The following is a 15983-nucleotide window of genomic DNA, read 5'->3' as shown; positions in this document are numbered from 1 at the left end:
TGCAATCCGTCTCGGGTCGAGTCTAGGTCGGGCATAGCCCCCCCCGCCCCCCCCAGCAATGATGTCCGGGACAGTCGGGGGGGGCGGAGGCGCGGAGGGCCTCTGGAGGGCGCCCGCTTGCAAAAGGCTTGCATGGGAGCGAAGAGGCGCTAGGACCCCGCGGGCTCCCCGGCTGATCCGCTGCAGTGAGTAGTCCGGGTGTGGTAGATCCCGCAGGAGATCCACCGCCCGCCGGACAAGTCGCCCGGAGCAGCGTTTGGCGGCCAAGGTGAGCGGGGCTGGGGGTGGGGGGAGGCCGCCCGGGAGTTGGGAGGTCGCGGGTCTTCTTTCTTGTGCTCTAGATCCCGCTGGCTTCCTGGAATCCCCTCGCTGGAGCGCGAGAGATCTGCTTCCTGCCCGGGCCGCCTCCGGCCTGGCCTTCTGCGTCCCCTACCCCCCCCTCGCCTTCCCGGGACCGGTTCCAGAGCGCTCCGCTCCCCGGGATCGGTCGTGGATCGCTTCTCCTCCGCCCTACAAGAAGGGATCTCCTTAGATCCCTCCTCCTATGTTCCTCTTGTTCTTTGGATCTCCTGGGCCACCTCCCGCTCTTCTTCCGGTCGCCTTATTTGGGGGCGCAGAGGGGAGCCGGGTGCCTCGTACAACTGTTGGACTTCAGGTCCCATCAGGCCCAGCCAGGGGAACTGAAGAGTACCGGGATGGGAACCCCCTTTTAGGTCCCTGCTTGGAAGGATGTCTCCTTCTTCTATTCCCCTTAACATTGGACTCCCAATTCCCATCAGCCACAGCCATTGAAAGGAGAGATGGGTGTTGCAGTCCAACACCTTTCGAGGGACCACCGTGGTCCTTGCTTGGATATACACCAGGCTCCCCCCCTAACAGTCCCTTCGTTTGTTTGGACTTCCCAACTCCCATCAACCACAGCCAGCTGACAGGAGTGATGGGTGTTGCAGTCCTTGGTCCTTGCTTAGATCTACATGCCTATGGCAAATGGCAGCCAGCCCCATAGAGGCCAAAGTGGGTGGCCCCATTGGGGTACCTGCAGGGATCCCAAGAGTGATATGGATGAACCGTTGCACCCCTGGCGGAGTTCGTGCAATAGGATTGCTTGGTTGGGCTACCTTCCCAGTCTCTGTCAACCTTGCCAAAGTTGGGGACTTCCAACTCCCAGAATTTCCCAGCCAACAAGAGGACTTCTGGGAATTGAAGTCTCACCGGAGAATTCTGGAACTTATTTCCATGTTGCTCAACCTTGGCGGCTTTAAGATGGGTGGACTTCAACTCTGGCTGGGGAATTCTGGGAGTTGAAGTCCATCTTAAAGCCGCCAAGGTTGAGAAACTCTGGTTTATTGGGCATCACTTTCTTGAATGATCCTAGTTACTGAGTTTGTATTACCCACGAAACAACTCTCAAGTAAACCAACTCTCTGTAGTCTATTGTGAAGGCATTGCAGGTACTCCACGCTTCGATACAACCTGCAAACCAAGGAAACTATGTGGATTGAGTAAACTATGAGTAAGCCTGGCTTACAAATCCATCTGTATGCCAGGTTTATTTGCTTAGTACCTGAAAGGGACGGTTCGTTTATCTAGTGATCTTCCCCAGCCCCACCCAGCTTAGGAGCTCTGGAGATGTGGGAAATGGTCTAAGAGGGGAAACTTAGGCTTTTGGTGGGAGGAGTCCCCATTTCTTGGCAGCGAGCCTGGGGAGTGGAATCCGGTCTTCCCAAGGGGAGAGAACTAGCTGGGAAATATAACGGAAGGGCACCAGCTGAGTTGGAAGGGATCTGAGAGACCATCTAGTCTGACCTCTTGTTACATCATTAGGAGGAGTTAGATTTGGACAAATCTTTCTCTCTGCTAGTATGTTTAAAAATAAATCAGATGCGATTTCAGTCTATTGGATGCTGACCAGTTGGTTTTTGTACCCTGTATGGGTTGCCCTCGACTTGCGACCATTATTCAGCCTACAATTACAGCCGTAAGTCGATTCTAGATGAGATGGGAGGCATGTAAATCGAATGAATGAATGGTGCTGGTCGTTAAGTGGGTCATCACGTGACCTGGCCGATTTTGCCACCTTTTTCTGCAGCTGTTGTAATGTGAACCTCGCCGTCGTTAAGCAAACTAGAGGCATTTTTCCTGGAAATGGGAAATAAAAGCCAGTTTCTAGCAAAAACATAGTAAATCTTGGTCACGTGACCGCAGGACGTAAGTGTGGGCCGGTTGCTGGACGCCCAAAATGTAGTGACAGGACCCTGTTTGGGAGGGGGGCATCTGGGTTGCAAGTACCTTTTGAGGAGGTTCCTGTAACTTTGAACAGTTGCTAGGCAACCGATTGTAAGTCCAGGACTACTTGTGATTGAGGTGTGAAGCCATTTCCCCCCCCCCAGCTGGGCAGGTTTACTTTGTAGCTAGTTAGAGCTACTTTTCTGAAAGTGTATCCAGGAGTTAAAAGGCAGATTTTGCACCTCCTGCATTGAGGAAGAGACGGATTCATTGTTGCATCTGAATAAACCCTGTGTAGCTTTTGCACATTAATGCAGTGATTCTCAACCGTGGCACTTTAAGACACGTAGACTTCAACTCCCAGAATTTATCAGCCAGCCTTGGACTAGAGCAGAAGTCTCCAACCTTGGCAACTTTAAGACCTGTGAACTTCAACTCCCAGAATTCCCCCGCCAGCTTCTGGGAGTTGAAATCCACAGGTCTTAAAATTGCCAAGATTGACAATGTCTGCATTCAAGGATTAAATTGGAGTTAATTGCAGGGGTGACAGATCTATTTGGAAATTTGCTTTTCTTTTTATATCTCTCCATTCTTGTGTCAGGTTTATATATTGGATACAAACTGTGGACTGAATTAATCCAGCTCTCTTGGTCTTCTCTATCTTGCCTTATGCTATTTTTTTCTTACTCCTTCACCTTCCCTTTATCCCACCTACCACGTTTTATTTTATTCTATCTTGTCTCAGTTTAGATACTTTATCTCATCTCACTGGATTGGATCTTCTCTCCTTTTATTGTATTTTGTGGTAGCTGATGCTTTGGTTTGATACGGTCAGTTAGCTAATTGAACAAGTATATTGCATAGTCCTTGATTCATTTACATTTGAAGTTATGGCGTTCGTGTAAAAAGTGAGCTATGATCTTTATCCACACTTGCAACCCTCGCAGAATCACGTGATCAAAACTTGGATGCTTGGCATGTACGTAGGACAGTTTGCAGTGTCTCAGAGTCACGTGATCCCCTTCTGCGACCTTCTGACCCTCAAGGTCCGTGGGGAATCCAGATTCACTGAACAGCCATGTAACTAGCTTAACCACTGCAGTGATTCCCTTAACAACTGTGGCAAGAAAGGTCGTAAAATGGGCCAAAACTCACTCAATTGCCTTGCTTAGCAATGGAAATATTGAGGTGGTCATTGTGGTTGTACGTCAAGGACCGCATGGGCTTGAAGCTTTGCAGAATCCTAGCGAGAAAGGGGAGTTGGGCCCACGGATAATTCAACATTGGGAGTCCAACAGGATTTTTTCTGTTTGAGTCTTGGCACTGAAAAGGCTTTTGTGAGTTGTGGGTCGCTTCCTACCAAGAGGCGTTGACTCCTTTTTTCATCAGAAACAAAAAGAGTCCATAGGCGTGAATCATCAAAGATCCGAAAGATTTTAAAAGCTTTCGTCTTTGTTAACAGGGGACCCTGCACCGGTGGGACTCTCCTGCGCCTTTCTTTCTGGGGTCTGCTTTTTTTGGAAAAAATGTTGGTTGGCTGGTTGGCAAAAATGTATTAGTTGCCCATCTTGCCACACAGTAACTCTTGTTGCCTTCTGTTTCCAGAGTAGAGATCTATTCAAAAAACACCCTGTTTTCTATTTCTTTTTTTAAAAACAATGGTCAGGTTTGCTTTGTGTATGGTTTTATCTCTGTTTTTCTTTTCTTCAACATGTAAATAAGTAACAATACCAAATGCAAAGGAATCAAGACGGAAACTAGAGGTGTACTGCACCCTATTAAAACTTATGATCATTTACCGTGTCCTCCCTCCCTCCCCCCCCCCCTCTCCAGGTCCCCTTGCTCAGCACTTTCTGAAAATGTTCCTAGTCAAGAACTTCCTTGGAGGCGGAGGAGGAGGAGGAGGAGGAGGAGGAGGAGGAGGAGGCAATATCAACATTGGAAATGTCATTGGAGGATTTTTAAGTGGGGGAGGGGGGGGAGGGGGAGGGGGTGGCCAAGGAGGAGGAGCCATGAAATTTCTGGGAGGAGTCATCAGTGCCATCAGGTGAGTATGCACTCTAATTTTTATTTTATTTTATTTTATTTTTTATTGTTTTTACTTTTTACTTTATTGTTTTTATTTTTTATTGTTTTTTATATTTTATTTTATTTTTTATATTTGGAGACATTCCTCTCATAGAGCGACTCTAGGAGGTGTACAATAATAGAGAAATGTTATGTATTATAGAATTACACTGATATTTTATATTACAATCATAAGAGTGTGAGAAATGGCTATTTTCCTAATTGCTTTTGGCGAGTCTGAAGTACTTTCCATGCCTCCAGGAAGTGAAACTTCCTAAACCATGGTTGGCATTTTCCTTTCAAGGGACATGCTACATAAAGATGTTGCAAGCCTGGAGGCTTAGCTCAAAAAAATCCCCACTGTGGTCTAGCAACTTGCATTATGAGACGTTGCATTTCAGGTTCTTTGCGCCAAGATGAGCAACTTTGCAGGTGGACTGAGGTGTTTCTTCCTCGTGGCCAGCTCTGTGTGTCTCAGCCTGCCAGAGCGCTGAGACTGGGAAGGCTGCATCCCAGTCAGATTCACACACAATCTCATTTCTGTAACAAAAGTTTGAGGATTACCTTAATTTAATTTCTTGTGGGAAGACAAGTAAATTGTGATTCATCAGATCACCGATCCTGTTCTCTGTTTTTAGAATTAGCTGAGGCTTAAGATGGAACGAGGAACCAGGATGATGGGTTTGCAGACCCCTTGCCCCGCCACCTGTACCTTGCAGACCCCCTTTATTTTCACCCCCTCGGCTTTTTGCTTTGGTGCCTCCGAGGAAGCTGAGTAAACTATGCAAAGTTGCTTCCTTTTCGCATCTGGGTCTGCTGGCATGGGATGCCCTGGGCACTCCTCATTACGAGAAACTTCTGCTGGGCTTTTGTTTACAGTCAAACCGGTTTGCTAGCCCTGCAACACCAGCGCCATCCAGAAACCAACAATGCTGAGTTGAAATTCAGGTCAGCGGTTCTGAATGGCTGAAATTCCCAATTCATGAGCCATGGGGAAAAAAACCCACCGATTGGCATTAAAATGAGCCAATTTTAGGGGTTCTGGGATTTCCTTCTGTTCTTGGTGCTTGAACGGTAGAGGACAGCAGCAGCAGAGCGATATAGGGAGTTTCTGGCAGCAGAAGACGCTGGTGTGCAGGACACCCCTGTTTCCTGGGCGCCTGTCCCCATGTCATAATTTCCTGCAAAAACTGCTGCAGCCGGAAGTGGTCTGGGCCTGTCTGGGGTTGCTTGATCAGTTACTGTAGAGCAGTAGTTCCTCAACTTTGCCACTTTAAGATGGGCGGACTTCAAGTCCCAGAATTCCTCAGCCAGCCTTGCTCAGCCTCCCTCGGTGAACCTTGCTGGCTGAGGAATTCTGGGACTTGAACTCCGCCCCTCTTAAAAGTGGCCAACTTTTGAGAAATGCTGAGTTAGGGAAATGTGTTTCATTTTTTGCTTTACTTTTTATTTTCTAGGTAAATTTCAGTACGGTTGTAGGTCACTCAGTCCTTGAAAAAAAAACCAGCACAATTTGGAAGATGGGGTTTGGAGAGCAAAATCTCTTTTTCAGCACCCAACCGTCGCGCCCTCCCAGCCTTTTCCATGCAATATTTTTTCCCCATTATCCCGCCTTTATTTTTTTAATATAACTCAAGGCAGTGAACATATTCCTCCCCTCTCCTCCTATTTTCCCCACAACCCTGTGAGATGAGATGAGATGGGAGGAAGTGATTGGCCCAAAGTCACCTAGCTAGCTTTCATGCCTAAGGACTAGAACTAGAACTCCCAGTCTCCTGGTGATTGGCCCAAAGTCACCCAGCCGGCTTTCATGCCTAATGTTGGATTAGAATTCCCACCTCCTGGTGATGAACCCAAGGTCACCCAGTTGGCTTTCATGCAGGCGGGACTAGAATTCCCAGCCTCCTGGCTTCTAGCCTGGGGCCTTCACCACTACACGAAACTTTTTAAGGAACAGGGCTGAGATTTCCTTTCCGCCTCTGTGCACCTGGCCTTACCCCCCACTTGCCTCTTCCGCTGAAGCTGGAGGCTTCCTCCATCAACCCTTTTCACTGATTAACTTACCAGCTTAGGCCACGTCTGGGGAGCCCGTCTGTGGCTTTCATTCCAGCGGATCCTTTGCCTGCCAGCAAGCAGGCAGCCAAGAGGCAAGGCTTGTGTGTTTGTGTGTTCTCACATCTTCCTTTTCCTGCCCGGCTGAATCAACACCTAGAATTTTCCTACTGCCTTTTAGGCAAATCGTCCCACCGCATCACTCCTCTGATTGAGCAATGAGCTTTTTGTACGGAGGTGCTGACTTACTCATCTGGCTAATTGCCATTTCTTTTATACCAAAGCTCCATTCAGGTTTTTAAAAATAAAGGTGTGTGTGTGTGTGTGTGTAATAGTGGTTTTTCCCTTCATATGTGCACACCTGTTACCTCAGGGTTAAGCATCTCATCCAGGATTTGGACCATCTGGGAGGAATAATGTAAATAAAATAATATTGCAGAAATGTTTGGACTCCTTTTCAACCAGACACTCCTGGAATAACCACAAACCCATTGCTTTTTTGTTGTTGTTCCAATTCTACTTTGCAGGGTTATTTGTTTGATGAAGGGGGGGGGGTTGTAGCCGTTCTGCATAGCCTGTTTGTGTACAAATCTCTGCCAGCAATGGAATGCTTCTGAGGGAGGAGATTTCTCTGAAATTCTCTTTTTATTTTTCATGCCTTCCTGCCTGCCAGTGAAGCAGCAGCCCAGTATAACCCAGAGCCTCCGGTAAGCTCTTCTCGCATGGTTGAAGGGATCTGCCTTTATTTCTTGATTCTCTCTCTCTCTTCCCCCTTTTCCTTCTCCACCCTTTCTCTCCTTCCTTCCCTCCCTCTCTTCTCTTTCTCCTCCCTTTTTTCTTCCTTCCTTCCCTTACTCCCTCCCTCTTTCCCTCTCCCTTTCTTTCTCCTCCTCCTCCCTTTCTCTCCTCCCTCCCTCCCCCCCCAGTGAACCCAAGAAATGAGGGGAGGTCTCTTTGGAGCCTCTTGACCGTCCCACTATAAAGCTCCAGACTCTGCTGCCTCTTATCTTATCACCCCAGCAAGCAACATCCAGTTGAACCATCATCGTAGAAGAAAAAACATATTTTATTCCGCAAACTCTCCAGGAAGAACGCTCCCTTCCCAGCCAAGACTGGCAGGGCCAGCTACCGTATTTCACTCCCCCCAAGCAGGGATGTTATTGCCCATCGCGGCTTATTCAGTAGTGCCTCTCCTCCTCTTCCTCCTTTAACGTGGCCGCTCGCATCCTTTCTTCTTCCCCAGCCGCCTCGCAGCCATTTCTCCAACATTGAAGCCAACGAAAGCGAGGAAGTCCGGCAGTTCCGAAGACTCTTCACCCAACTGGCCGGGGATGTGAGTATGGGGCGAGGGGGGCTCAGCAATGGAAATTTGGGGCTCAGGTGTGGTCGTAAGCGAGGACTACCTGCGACATATAGCTAAAGTCACAGTTCAAAGGCTCACCTGAAAAGCTGTTTCAGAAATTGCCCCCCAAAGCAAAGAAAGTGGGATTTATTGAAACCTAAGATATTTTTCCCCTGCTTGGATCGACCTGCTTTGAGTCATAATTAGATCTCAGACTGATATCCTTCCGTTGGGCTGCTCAACCCGTAACTCTGATCCTTGGCTTAAAAAAAAGAGAAAAGCCTCTTGCTCTCCTGAACAGGGTGTGTGGGGGATAAGGGGTCAAAAAAGGCCAGAGGGCGGCCATGATCCCATTCTGGGCCCCTCCCCTTTCGAAGACCCTGACGGGGGGGCCGTCTCTTTCGGCAGGACATGGAAGTGAGCGCGACGGAACTGATGAACATCTTGAACAAAGTAGTCACCCGGCGTAAGTAGCAAACTCCTCTCCTGGGTGGTCCGTGGAGAGTCAGAGCTGGGGGGGGGGGAATTGTCACCTCCCCCCTGCCAATTCTATGTCTTTCAGTTCTGAGAACGAAGGCAGACATTTCATTACCAAACGTTCATCCGTGCTGCAAGAAAATCCTCAAGCTCAGAGAGCACCCAGGACCCCACAGTCCTCCCCCTCCTCTTCTCCCTTCTAGCCCTGATGATGTTCCCTAGCTGGGTCATGAAACGTCTGCATGAAAGCCACCCAGCTCAGAGAGTCCCAAGGACCCCTCGTTTCAGCCCTGGGCTACAAACACGGCCTTCTATAGGCAGACACCTCCCTCCCCCCCCCCAGCCCCACCTGCAGCTCCAGTAGAAGGACGGAGTAAATCCTCTGCTGCAAAGGCCGGCGAATGGCGGTTGTTCCCCTGGATCCCAAGCGATTCTTCTTCCACAAATGGGGTCCCCTTGACAGCGAAAGCTCACACGTCGCAGCCCGTTTTTCTCCCTTTTTCAGATCCGGATTTGAAGACTGATGGGTTCGGGATTGACACCTGTCGTTCCATGGTGGCCGTGATGGATGTACCCTTTTGCGGTTGAACTGGGAGGGGGGGGGCTTCTTAAAGGGGCTGGGCCGGTGGGCTGGGGAGACGGCCTTTTCTCTCCTCCCCTTCCGATCTGCTCCTCTCCCGTGTCATCTTTCAACACTGAGGCGGGTTTTTCAAGTTGTCCTTTAGTTTTCCTTGACGAGGCCCCCTCCAGAGCGACACCACCGGCAAGCTGGGCTTTGAGGAGTTCAAGTATCTCTGGACCAACATCAAGAAGTGGCAGGTAGCGAATTTGCTTCCCCTCCTTAGGGGGCAGGCAGGGTCTTGCCCTGGGGCTGGCCAAGGACCCTTTTTGCCTTCTGGCCAGAGGCTGACCCCCCCCCCTTGTCTCCACTTCTCAGTGCATCTACAAGCAATACGACACGGACCGATCCGGCACCATTGGCAGCCAAGAACTCCCGGGGGCTTTTGAGGCCGCAGGTGAGCAGCGCGATCGGAACGGCAGGTGACAGAAACCTCAGGCACCTGTTCTGCTCCTTAAAATTAAAAAAGAAAAGAAGAACGGCTGTTTCCTGGGCGGGTTTTGATTAGATTTTATTTTTTTAATGGGTGAGTCGTGCCCCATATGAATCGTGCCCCAAAACTTCAAGATCGCACAAAAGGTCTACGGGTGGTCCTCGGCTTACAACAGTTCACTTAATGACCGTTCAAAATTACAGTGGCACTGAAAAAAGGGGACTTATGACCGTTTTTCACACTTACAACCGTCACAGTATCCCCACGGTCACGTGATCAAAATTCAGGCGCTTGGCTCGTATTGATGACGGTCGCAGCATCCCGGGTTCTTGGGATGCGACCTTCCGACAAACAAAGTCCATGGGGAAGCCAGATTCACTTAACAACCGTGTTCCTAACTTCACAACTGCACTGATTCACTTAACAACTGTGGCAAGAAAGGGAGCAAAATGGGTCAACATTCACTTAACAAAGGTCTCACTTAGCAACAGAAATCATAAGTCAAGGACTACCTGTAAATCAGTGCCATCTTCTTATGCTGCCTTCTCTCCACCCCACCCCCCACTCCATTTTTCTCCAGGCTTCCATCTCAACCAGCAGCTTTATGCCATGATCGTCCGCAGGTATTCAGACGAGCACAGCAACATGGATTTTGACAACTTCATCAGCTGCCTGGTGCGCATGGATGCCATGTTCCGTAAGTGGCTGGGGCAGCCGTGCCCATTGGCATCCTCTCTGTCTCTCACGCTCTCCTGCTTGAGCGGGGGGCTAGACTAGAAGACCTCGATGGTCCCTTCCAGCTCTATTCTATTCTTCCTCCATGGGGCTGAAGGGGACCCTAGCTTGGATGTCACCTGTGCAACTTCTCCCCCACTTCGGTCTCTGGGTCCTGCCCAGCAGTCAGCCATCCTATCCTGGGACTCCCCCAGCCAGCGGGTGCCAGTTAGAGGGGCTAACATGATAGCAGTATCTGTGGGGCTGCCACAGAGAAGAGAGGGCCCACCCGGTCTCCAAGGCACCCGAGGGCAAGACAAGAAGCAACGGATGGAAATTAATCAAGGAGAGAAGCAACCTGGAACTAAGGACAAACTTCCTGACAGCGAGAACAATTAAATCAATGGGGCGGCTTCCCTCCAGAAGTCGTGGGTGCTCCATCACTGGAGGCTTTCAAGAAGACATTGGACAACCATCTGTCTGAAATGGTCTAGGATCTCCTGCTTGAGCAGGGGGTTGGACTAGAAGACCTCCAGGGTGCCTTGCAACTCTGTTTTTCTGGCCAAGTGCCTTAGCTGCTATGCATCGGCATCCTGAATCTCTAACCAGGGTAGGCTTTGGTGATAGGCAGGGGATTATGGAAGCCGGAGTGCCATACCTCTGAAGGGGCAAAGGATGTGCCTCACTTTTGCAACTTTGCCTGATTCGTCCCTGGGTGTCAGGCACAAGAAAGCAGAGCCATTCGTAACCGGCTAAAGCTACCCACTTTATTGTTCTCCGCCTGTACTACAAGAATCCTCCCAAACTGCTCTCCTTCCCCTGGGAATGACCAGATAAGGCTTCACGGATCCTGGGAGCGGTCAATGTTTGTTCCTCTTGCGGTAACGCAGAGGTCTCGAAACTAAGCCCACCCATGACCCCCTCCCCCTTCTAGCCTAGCTGGCAGTTTCCCAACACCGGCTTTCTTCTTTCAGGCGCCTTCAAATCTTTGGACCGAGATGGCAGCGGAGAGATCCGTGTGACTCTGAAGGAGGTGAGAAAGCTTTTTGGCTCTCAGTTGGTTCAAGCTGCAGTGTGCGTTGCGTATGAGTTTTCAGCAAGTCCCAAAATGTGCCAGGAGACATCAGAGGCAGTTTTGAAGGGAAGGGCGCCAGGAAGCAGGATTATGCCCTCACTCCTCCCCACCCCAAAGCTGGTTTCTTTGCATAACTTAGACCAGGGATATCCTTCCTTCCTTCCTTCCTTCCTTCCTTCCTTCCTTCCTTCCTTCCTTCCTTCCTTCCTTCCTTCCTTCCTTCCTTCCTTCCTTCCTTCCTTCCTTCCTTCCTTCCTTCTTGTAGGGGACATGGGTGGAACAGAAATTTGATAAATAAAATAAAATGAGAATGTTTTTATGCCATCAGCACATGCTAGCTGAGGAATTCTGAGAGTTGAAGTCCCTAAGTCTTAAAATTGTCAAGTTTGGAGAGCTCAGTGATAGAGGGATGCAAAGAGGAGAGAATGGACAGGGAGAGGCAAAACCTGAGGATTAGAAGCTTGGAGAGGATCTGGAAAGTGAAAAGTCTCTCTCTCTCTCTCTCTCTCTCTCTTTTTTTTTTTTTTTTTGTACAGTGGCTGCAGCTCACCATGTACTCCTAAGAGCCACCGGCTGTCAGCAAGGCCACCCTTTCCTCTACCATCCCCAATTCTGTCCTGGAGTGGTATAGAATTCGGCCTTACCTATTTGCAGACGTGTCTTCAGCCTGGGAAAGTTTAAGGAGATTCTATTCTGTGCTTCTGATTCTTCTCCTGAAACCAAACCAAGAAACTTCCTGTTTTTACTCTTGTGTTTTGCGTTGCAATTTTTGCTCCCCATTGTAAAAGTTGCTCTTTTCCATTAGCTTTTCATTTACTGTCGCTGCTGCCATTTCAAAGCACCAAGGCGGCGGGGGGGGGGGTTGTCTCTTGAAAGAGAAGCTCCTTTTCTCCCCCCAACCTGCTTGGATTCGAATGGTGCCATGCAGATTTGATAGGGACCCCCCCTTTTCTTTCTTTTTTTTGATAAGTTTCATTTTGTAAGAGCCGTGTGGGATTTGGATGGTGAGATGGGCCTGCGAAGCACCAGTTCCTTGCAAAACAAGCTTCCTTGTATGGGGGGAGGGCAGTGTGTAGGGTTTTTTATAAAGGGGGGCCAAAGTGGTCTCTTTGTGGACACTGTGAAGTGGTGACGGATCATCTGGACTTTCGTCGGGACGTAATTTGTATTTTCTCCAAAGAGCCAGGTCATTGCACTAGAAACAGGATGAGCTGGCCTCGATGGTCATTGCCTACCTCTTCTCAACCCCCCCCCAAGAAAATGTTTCCCCCTTTCAAAATCCCCAGCACACTTTCCCTGGATATGACTTAAAAAGCAATAACTTAGCAGCTTAGGGAACCAACGCTGAAGCTACTTAAATAATCCAGATATACGACAGCTTCTCCTTTTTTCTCAGGCTCCAGAGGCTGCCAATAGAGGCTCGGCCCAGAACCTTTGAACTTGGCTTTTGAATTCTATTAAAAAAAGAAAAAGCATCTTTATTGCACACTATGTGGCTGCACCATGCAAATTTCTCAGCAATGCACTTTTGTTGCGTGCCAATTCTATGCATGAATTTTGAAGGTCTATATAAAGCAAGGCTGTCCAACCGTGGAAACTTTTAAGATTTGTGGACTTCAGCTTGGCAGTTTGGCAGGTCGAATCCTGAGTGCTGTGTAGTAGAGTGAGCGCCTGTTACTCGTCCCAGCTTCTGCCAACCTAGCAGTTCGAAAGCACATAAAAAATGCAAGTAGAAAAATAGGGACCACTCCGGTGGGAAGGTAACAGCGTTCCGTGCGCCTTTGGCGTCTAGTCATGCCGGCCACATGACCACGGAGACGTCCTCGGACAAGCGCTGGCTCTTTGGCTTTGAAACGGAGATGAGCACCGGCCCCTAGAGTCGGAAATGACTAGCACGCATGTGCGGGGGAACCTTACCTTTACCTTATACTTCTAAAAGCTGCAAATGTTTTCTCCAATTTCTTTTTGGAGTCAGCTTCTGCAAGTCCAATTACTGGCTTGAAATTTTAATGAATCAGGGTTTTTTTCTCTTTCTAAAATCAATGAGGAGGACTTAGGGGGTGCTTTTGCAAATAGTCCTTTTGGAAATATTCCCCAATTCTGGCCAAAGGCTTTGCTGCCTCAAAGAGAAAATTTGCTGGGATGAAACAAAAAAAAATTTGTGATGAATAATTTGCAATTCTAAATGGGGCTAATATTCTCTTGTTTAGAACTGCCAGCAGATCTTTTCCTGTTGCCCACCACCACCACCCCAAAGACCCCCGGGGTTAGAGGCTGCCTCCGGCTGTATGCTCAATTTTCTAATAGCTCAATAGCAACAGGAGTAAAAGTTGCATAACAATAAGAATCCACGTGCCTCTGTTGTGTTGTTTGCTCAGCGCCTTCTCCAGCAGAGGGAGGGCGCGTTCTGTTTTCATGTCTGTGTAATGCTAGTCTGTCTCAATGTTACTCAGCCTTCGCTGCTTAAAACTATGAACTTCATGGCCAAACTAGAGAATTTCATCAGTGTTAGAAGGGAGGAGGAGGAGGACTGTGGGGTCCTTGGTGCTCTCTGAGCTGGGTTGTTTCCTTGCAGACATTTTACGACCCAACTAGAGAACTTCATCAGTCCTAGAAGAGAGAGGGGTTTGTTGAGAGGAGGAGGAGGAGATCCGTGGGGTCCTTGGTGCTCTCTGAGCTTGGTGGTTTCCTTGCAGAGGTTTCATGACCCAACTAGGGAACATCATCAGTGCTAAGAAAAAGCATCAAACCTCTGAAGAAGCTACCTTGTTGGTATGCAAAGAAAGCCAGCCAGCTCAGAGAGCACCAAGGCCCCACATTTGAAGGGCCGCCTTCATCTTGCTGTTTTTGGAGCACATGGAGGCTCTGTTTTCCAGCATGGCTCAAGACCTGGTTTCTGTCTGCAGACGGATTGCCCCTCCGTCACATCTTGGGCACATCGCGGTCTCTTGATGGATGTGCTGCCTCTGCCGATGAGTCAGGTGCTGAAGGCTGGGCCAGCTTTGAGACAGGAGAAGGTGGCTGTGACTCTCCTTGGGAGAAGCGGAAGGGGATTCAAAAACAGCCTGAGTGTGGAAGGGGCTTGGGGCGTTGGAGGTCTTAGGTGTGAAATGAAAGGAAGGGGACCCGGAGGGAAGACTGGGGTCCCCCCTGGTTTACAGCACCTACCTTGCAACAGAAAAGGGGATTATTCTAAACCAGACCCAAAACGTGTGTGTGTGTCTGTCTATCATCTGTCTACCATCCATCAATTCATCTATCATCTCTCTCTCATCTATCCATCCATCTATCTGCTAAAACCTCTTTGGCTCTCCTCTCTCTCTCTCTCTCTCTCTCTCTCTCTCTCTCTCTCATTTTTGTGTCAACCCATCTCCTCTAGAGGCAATAACAAACCAAATAATCTTTACAATAAAAGCCAGAGAGGAGGGAAGCATGAAGCACATGGGGAGAGTTTGGGGGTGGGGTCTTCTCTTAATTCGAGCGGTGCACCTGCGTTGGGGTCCCAGGCTCCAAGACGTTACGAAGGGATTGTCTGCCTAGAATAAAACAACCATAAAACATGGACAGAGTTTCCTGCTGGAATACCAAGACCATTTGAAAAGCAGCGGTCTCCTCTGCCCTGCCTTGCCTCCCTCTGTGTGTGTGTGCCTGTGTTTATGGGTGCGTTTGTTTTGTGTTCCACCCTGTTTGAGAACCACCTGTGAGAATAAAAAAGCCCCCCAGGGGCTTTTGGAAAGCGAGGATGACAATGGGCTGCAGCTGAGAGCCGAGGCAGGGGCGCTTGCTGTTTTCTTACAAAGAAAGTTCACAACAAGCAAAGTTTCTCTCCCATCAGTGGTATCTTTTTGCAAGCTCCCCCCCCCAATCATCAACGCCTCCCGGCTCCAGCGATGGGGTTTGCCTGCGAGTGTGCCAGCTGTCTCGGTGTCTCTGACACCCACTCTGTTTTCAAAGAGCTCAGTAGAAACAGGAATCAAAGTTGCATAACAAGAAATCAGCGTGAATTTTTATCCGGGTTGTCACACAACGATGCTTCCTTGGCAGGGAACAGATCTCACCTTTGAATCTCTGTCTGTCCAAATAAAGCCGGATTCCCACAATATGTTTATTATTTGCAGTCACAATCCAGTTGAGAGCGACATTCACAGCGATGTATGTATTGTGAGTAGCAAACTACACTCACACACATCCTGAAACCAACAGTGAATTTATTCCACTGGCATCAAACAACATACACCTCCCACTTTTTCTGAAATTAATGTATTCCTCATTTGTACTGCTTTCACAAACACAGAGAAGGCAGCAAGTGCTAAATATTCATCTGGAGAATAACACTTGGAATCTCTGTTTTGTTTTTGATGCCAAACAAGCAGGTTTCGCCCAGAAATTTAAGGGTGAGTAGAGAGAGCTGTCCCTGGGACTTTGAACCAAATGTAACTTGACTCACTTTCTCAAGTTGTCTTTTGACATTTTCTCTATGAGGACCCCATGCTGGCACGTGTTCTGTATTTTGTGAAGTGGATGAATACTGAAGACCCCAGAACCATTGGACTGGAGTAAGGAAAAGCTTACCTACGAACTACAAAAAGAAATTTCCTGACAGTCAGAACAATTAACCAGTGGAACGGCTTGCCTCAAGAAGCTTTGGGTGCTCTATCACTGGAGGCTTTCAAGAAGAGATTGGACAGCATTTGTCCGGAATGGCATAGGACAGGGATGTTCAAACTTGGGAACTTCAAGACTTGTGGACTTCAATTTCCAGAATTCCCCACCCAGTATGGCTAGCTGGGGAATTCTGGGAGTTAAAGTCAACAGGTCTAAAATTTGCCAACCTTGGACACCTCTGACATAGGGTCTCCTGCTTGAGCAGAGGGTTGGACTAGAAGACCTCCAAGTTCCCTTCCAACTCTGTTATTCTGTTCTGTCCAAATTTCCTTTTCAGATAGACTGCCATTTTTCCACAAGGAAGAATGACCTG

The 15983-nt window shown here is 48.7% G+C and overlaps 1 protein-coding gene across 4 annotated transcripts; it reads left to right on the top strand.

Annotated features, from left to right (window-relative positions):
* Positions 1–176: 176 nt before the first annotated feature.
* CAPNS1 (calpain small subunit 1) lies at positions 177–15339 on the top strand. 4 transcript variants are annotated; one of them, XM_081335141.1, is made up of 11 exons: positions 177–268; positions 4060–4273; positions 7019–7052; positions 7589–7678; positions 8096–8153; positions 8670–8734; positions 8915–8983; positions 9102–9180; positions 9797–9913; positions 10905–10963; positions 13216–14834. In XM_081335141.1, exons 2-11 carry the CDS (start codon positions 4086–4088, stop codon positions 13318–13320), a joined length of 864 nt encoding a protein of 287 aa, XP_081191267.1. In that variant the 5' UTR covers positions 177–268; positions 4060–4085; the 3' UTR covers positions 13321–14834. The 4 variants fall into 4 exon arrangements, with proteins under 4 accessions (XP_081191267.1, XP_081191266.1, XP_081191265.1 ...); XM_081335140.1 differs by lacking the exons at positions 177–268; positions 13216–14834 and adding an exon at positions 14841–15339 and having other exon boundaries at positions 4056–4273; XM_081335139.1 differs by lacking the exon at positions 177–268 and having other exon boundaries at positions 4057–4273.
* The last annotated feature ends 644 nt before the right edge of the window (positions 15340–15983 follow it).

This window comes from Vipera berus, assembly GCF_964194415.1.
Source record: "Vipera berus genome assembly, chromosome: 9".
Lineage (NCBI taxonomy): Eukaryota > Metazoa > Chordata > Lepidosauria > Squamata > Viperidae > Vipera > Vipera berus.
The sequence above is the reverse complement of the archived record's forward strand: the minus strand, read 5'-3'. Positions and strand labels throughout refer to the sequence as shown.

Coding starts and splice junctions, on each gene's coding strand:
- CAPNS1 (XM_081335141.1), top strand. CDS start 4,086: ATGTTCCTAGTCAAGAACTTCCTTGGAGGCGGAGGAGGAGGAGGAGGA. Junction 8,154..8,669: donor GAACAAAGTAGTCACCCGGC/GTAAGTAGCAAA, acceptor TCCCTTTTTCAG/ATCCGGATTTGAAGACTGAT. Junction 8,984..9,101: donor CCAACATCAAGAAGTGGCAG/GTAGCGAATTTG, acceptor TCCACTTCTCAG/TGCATCTACAAGCAATACGA.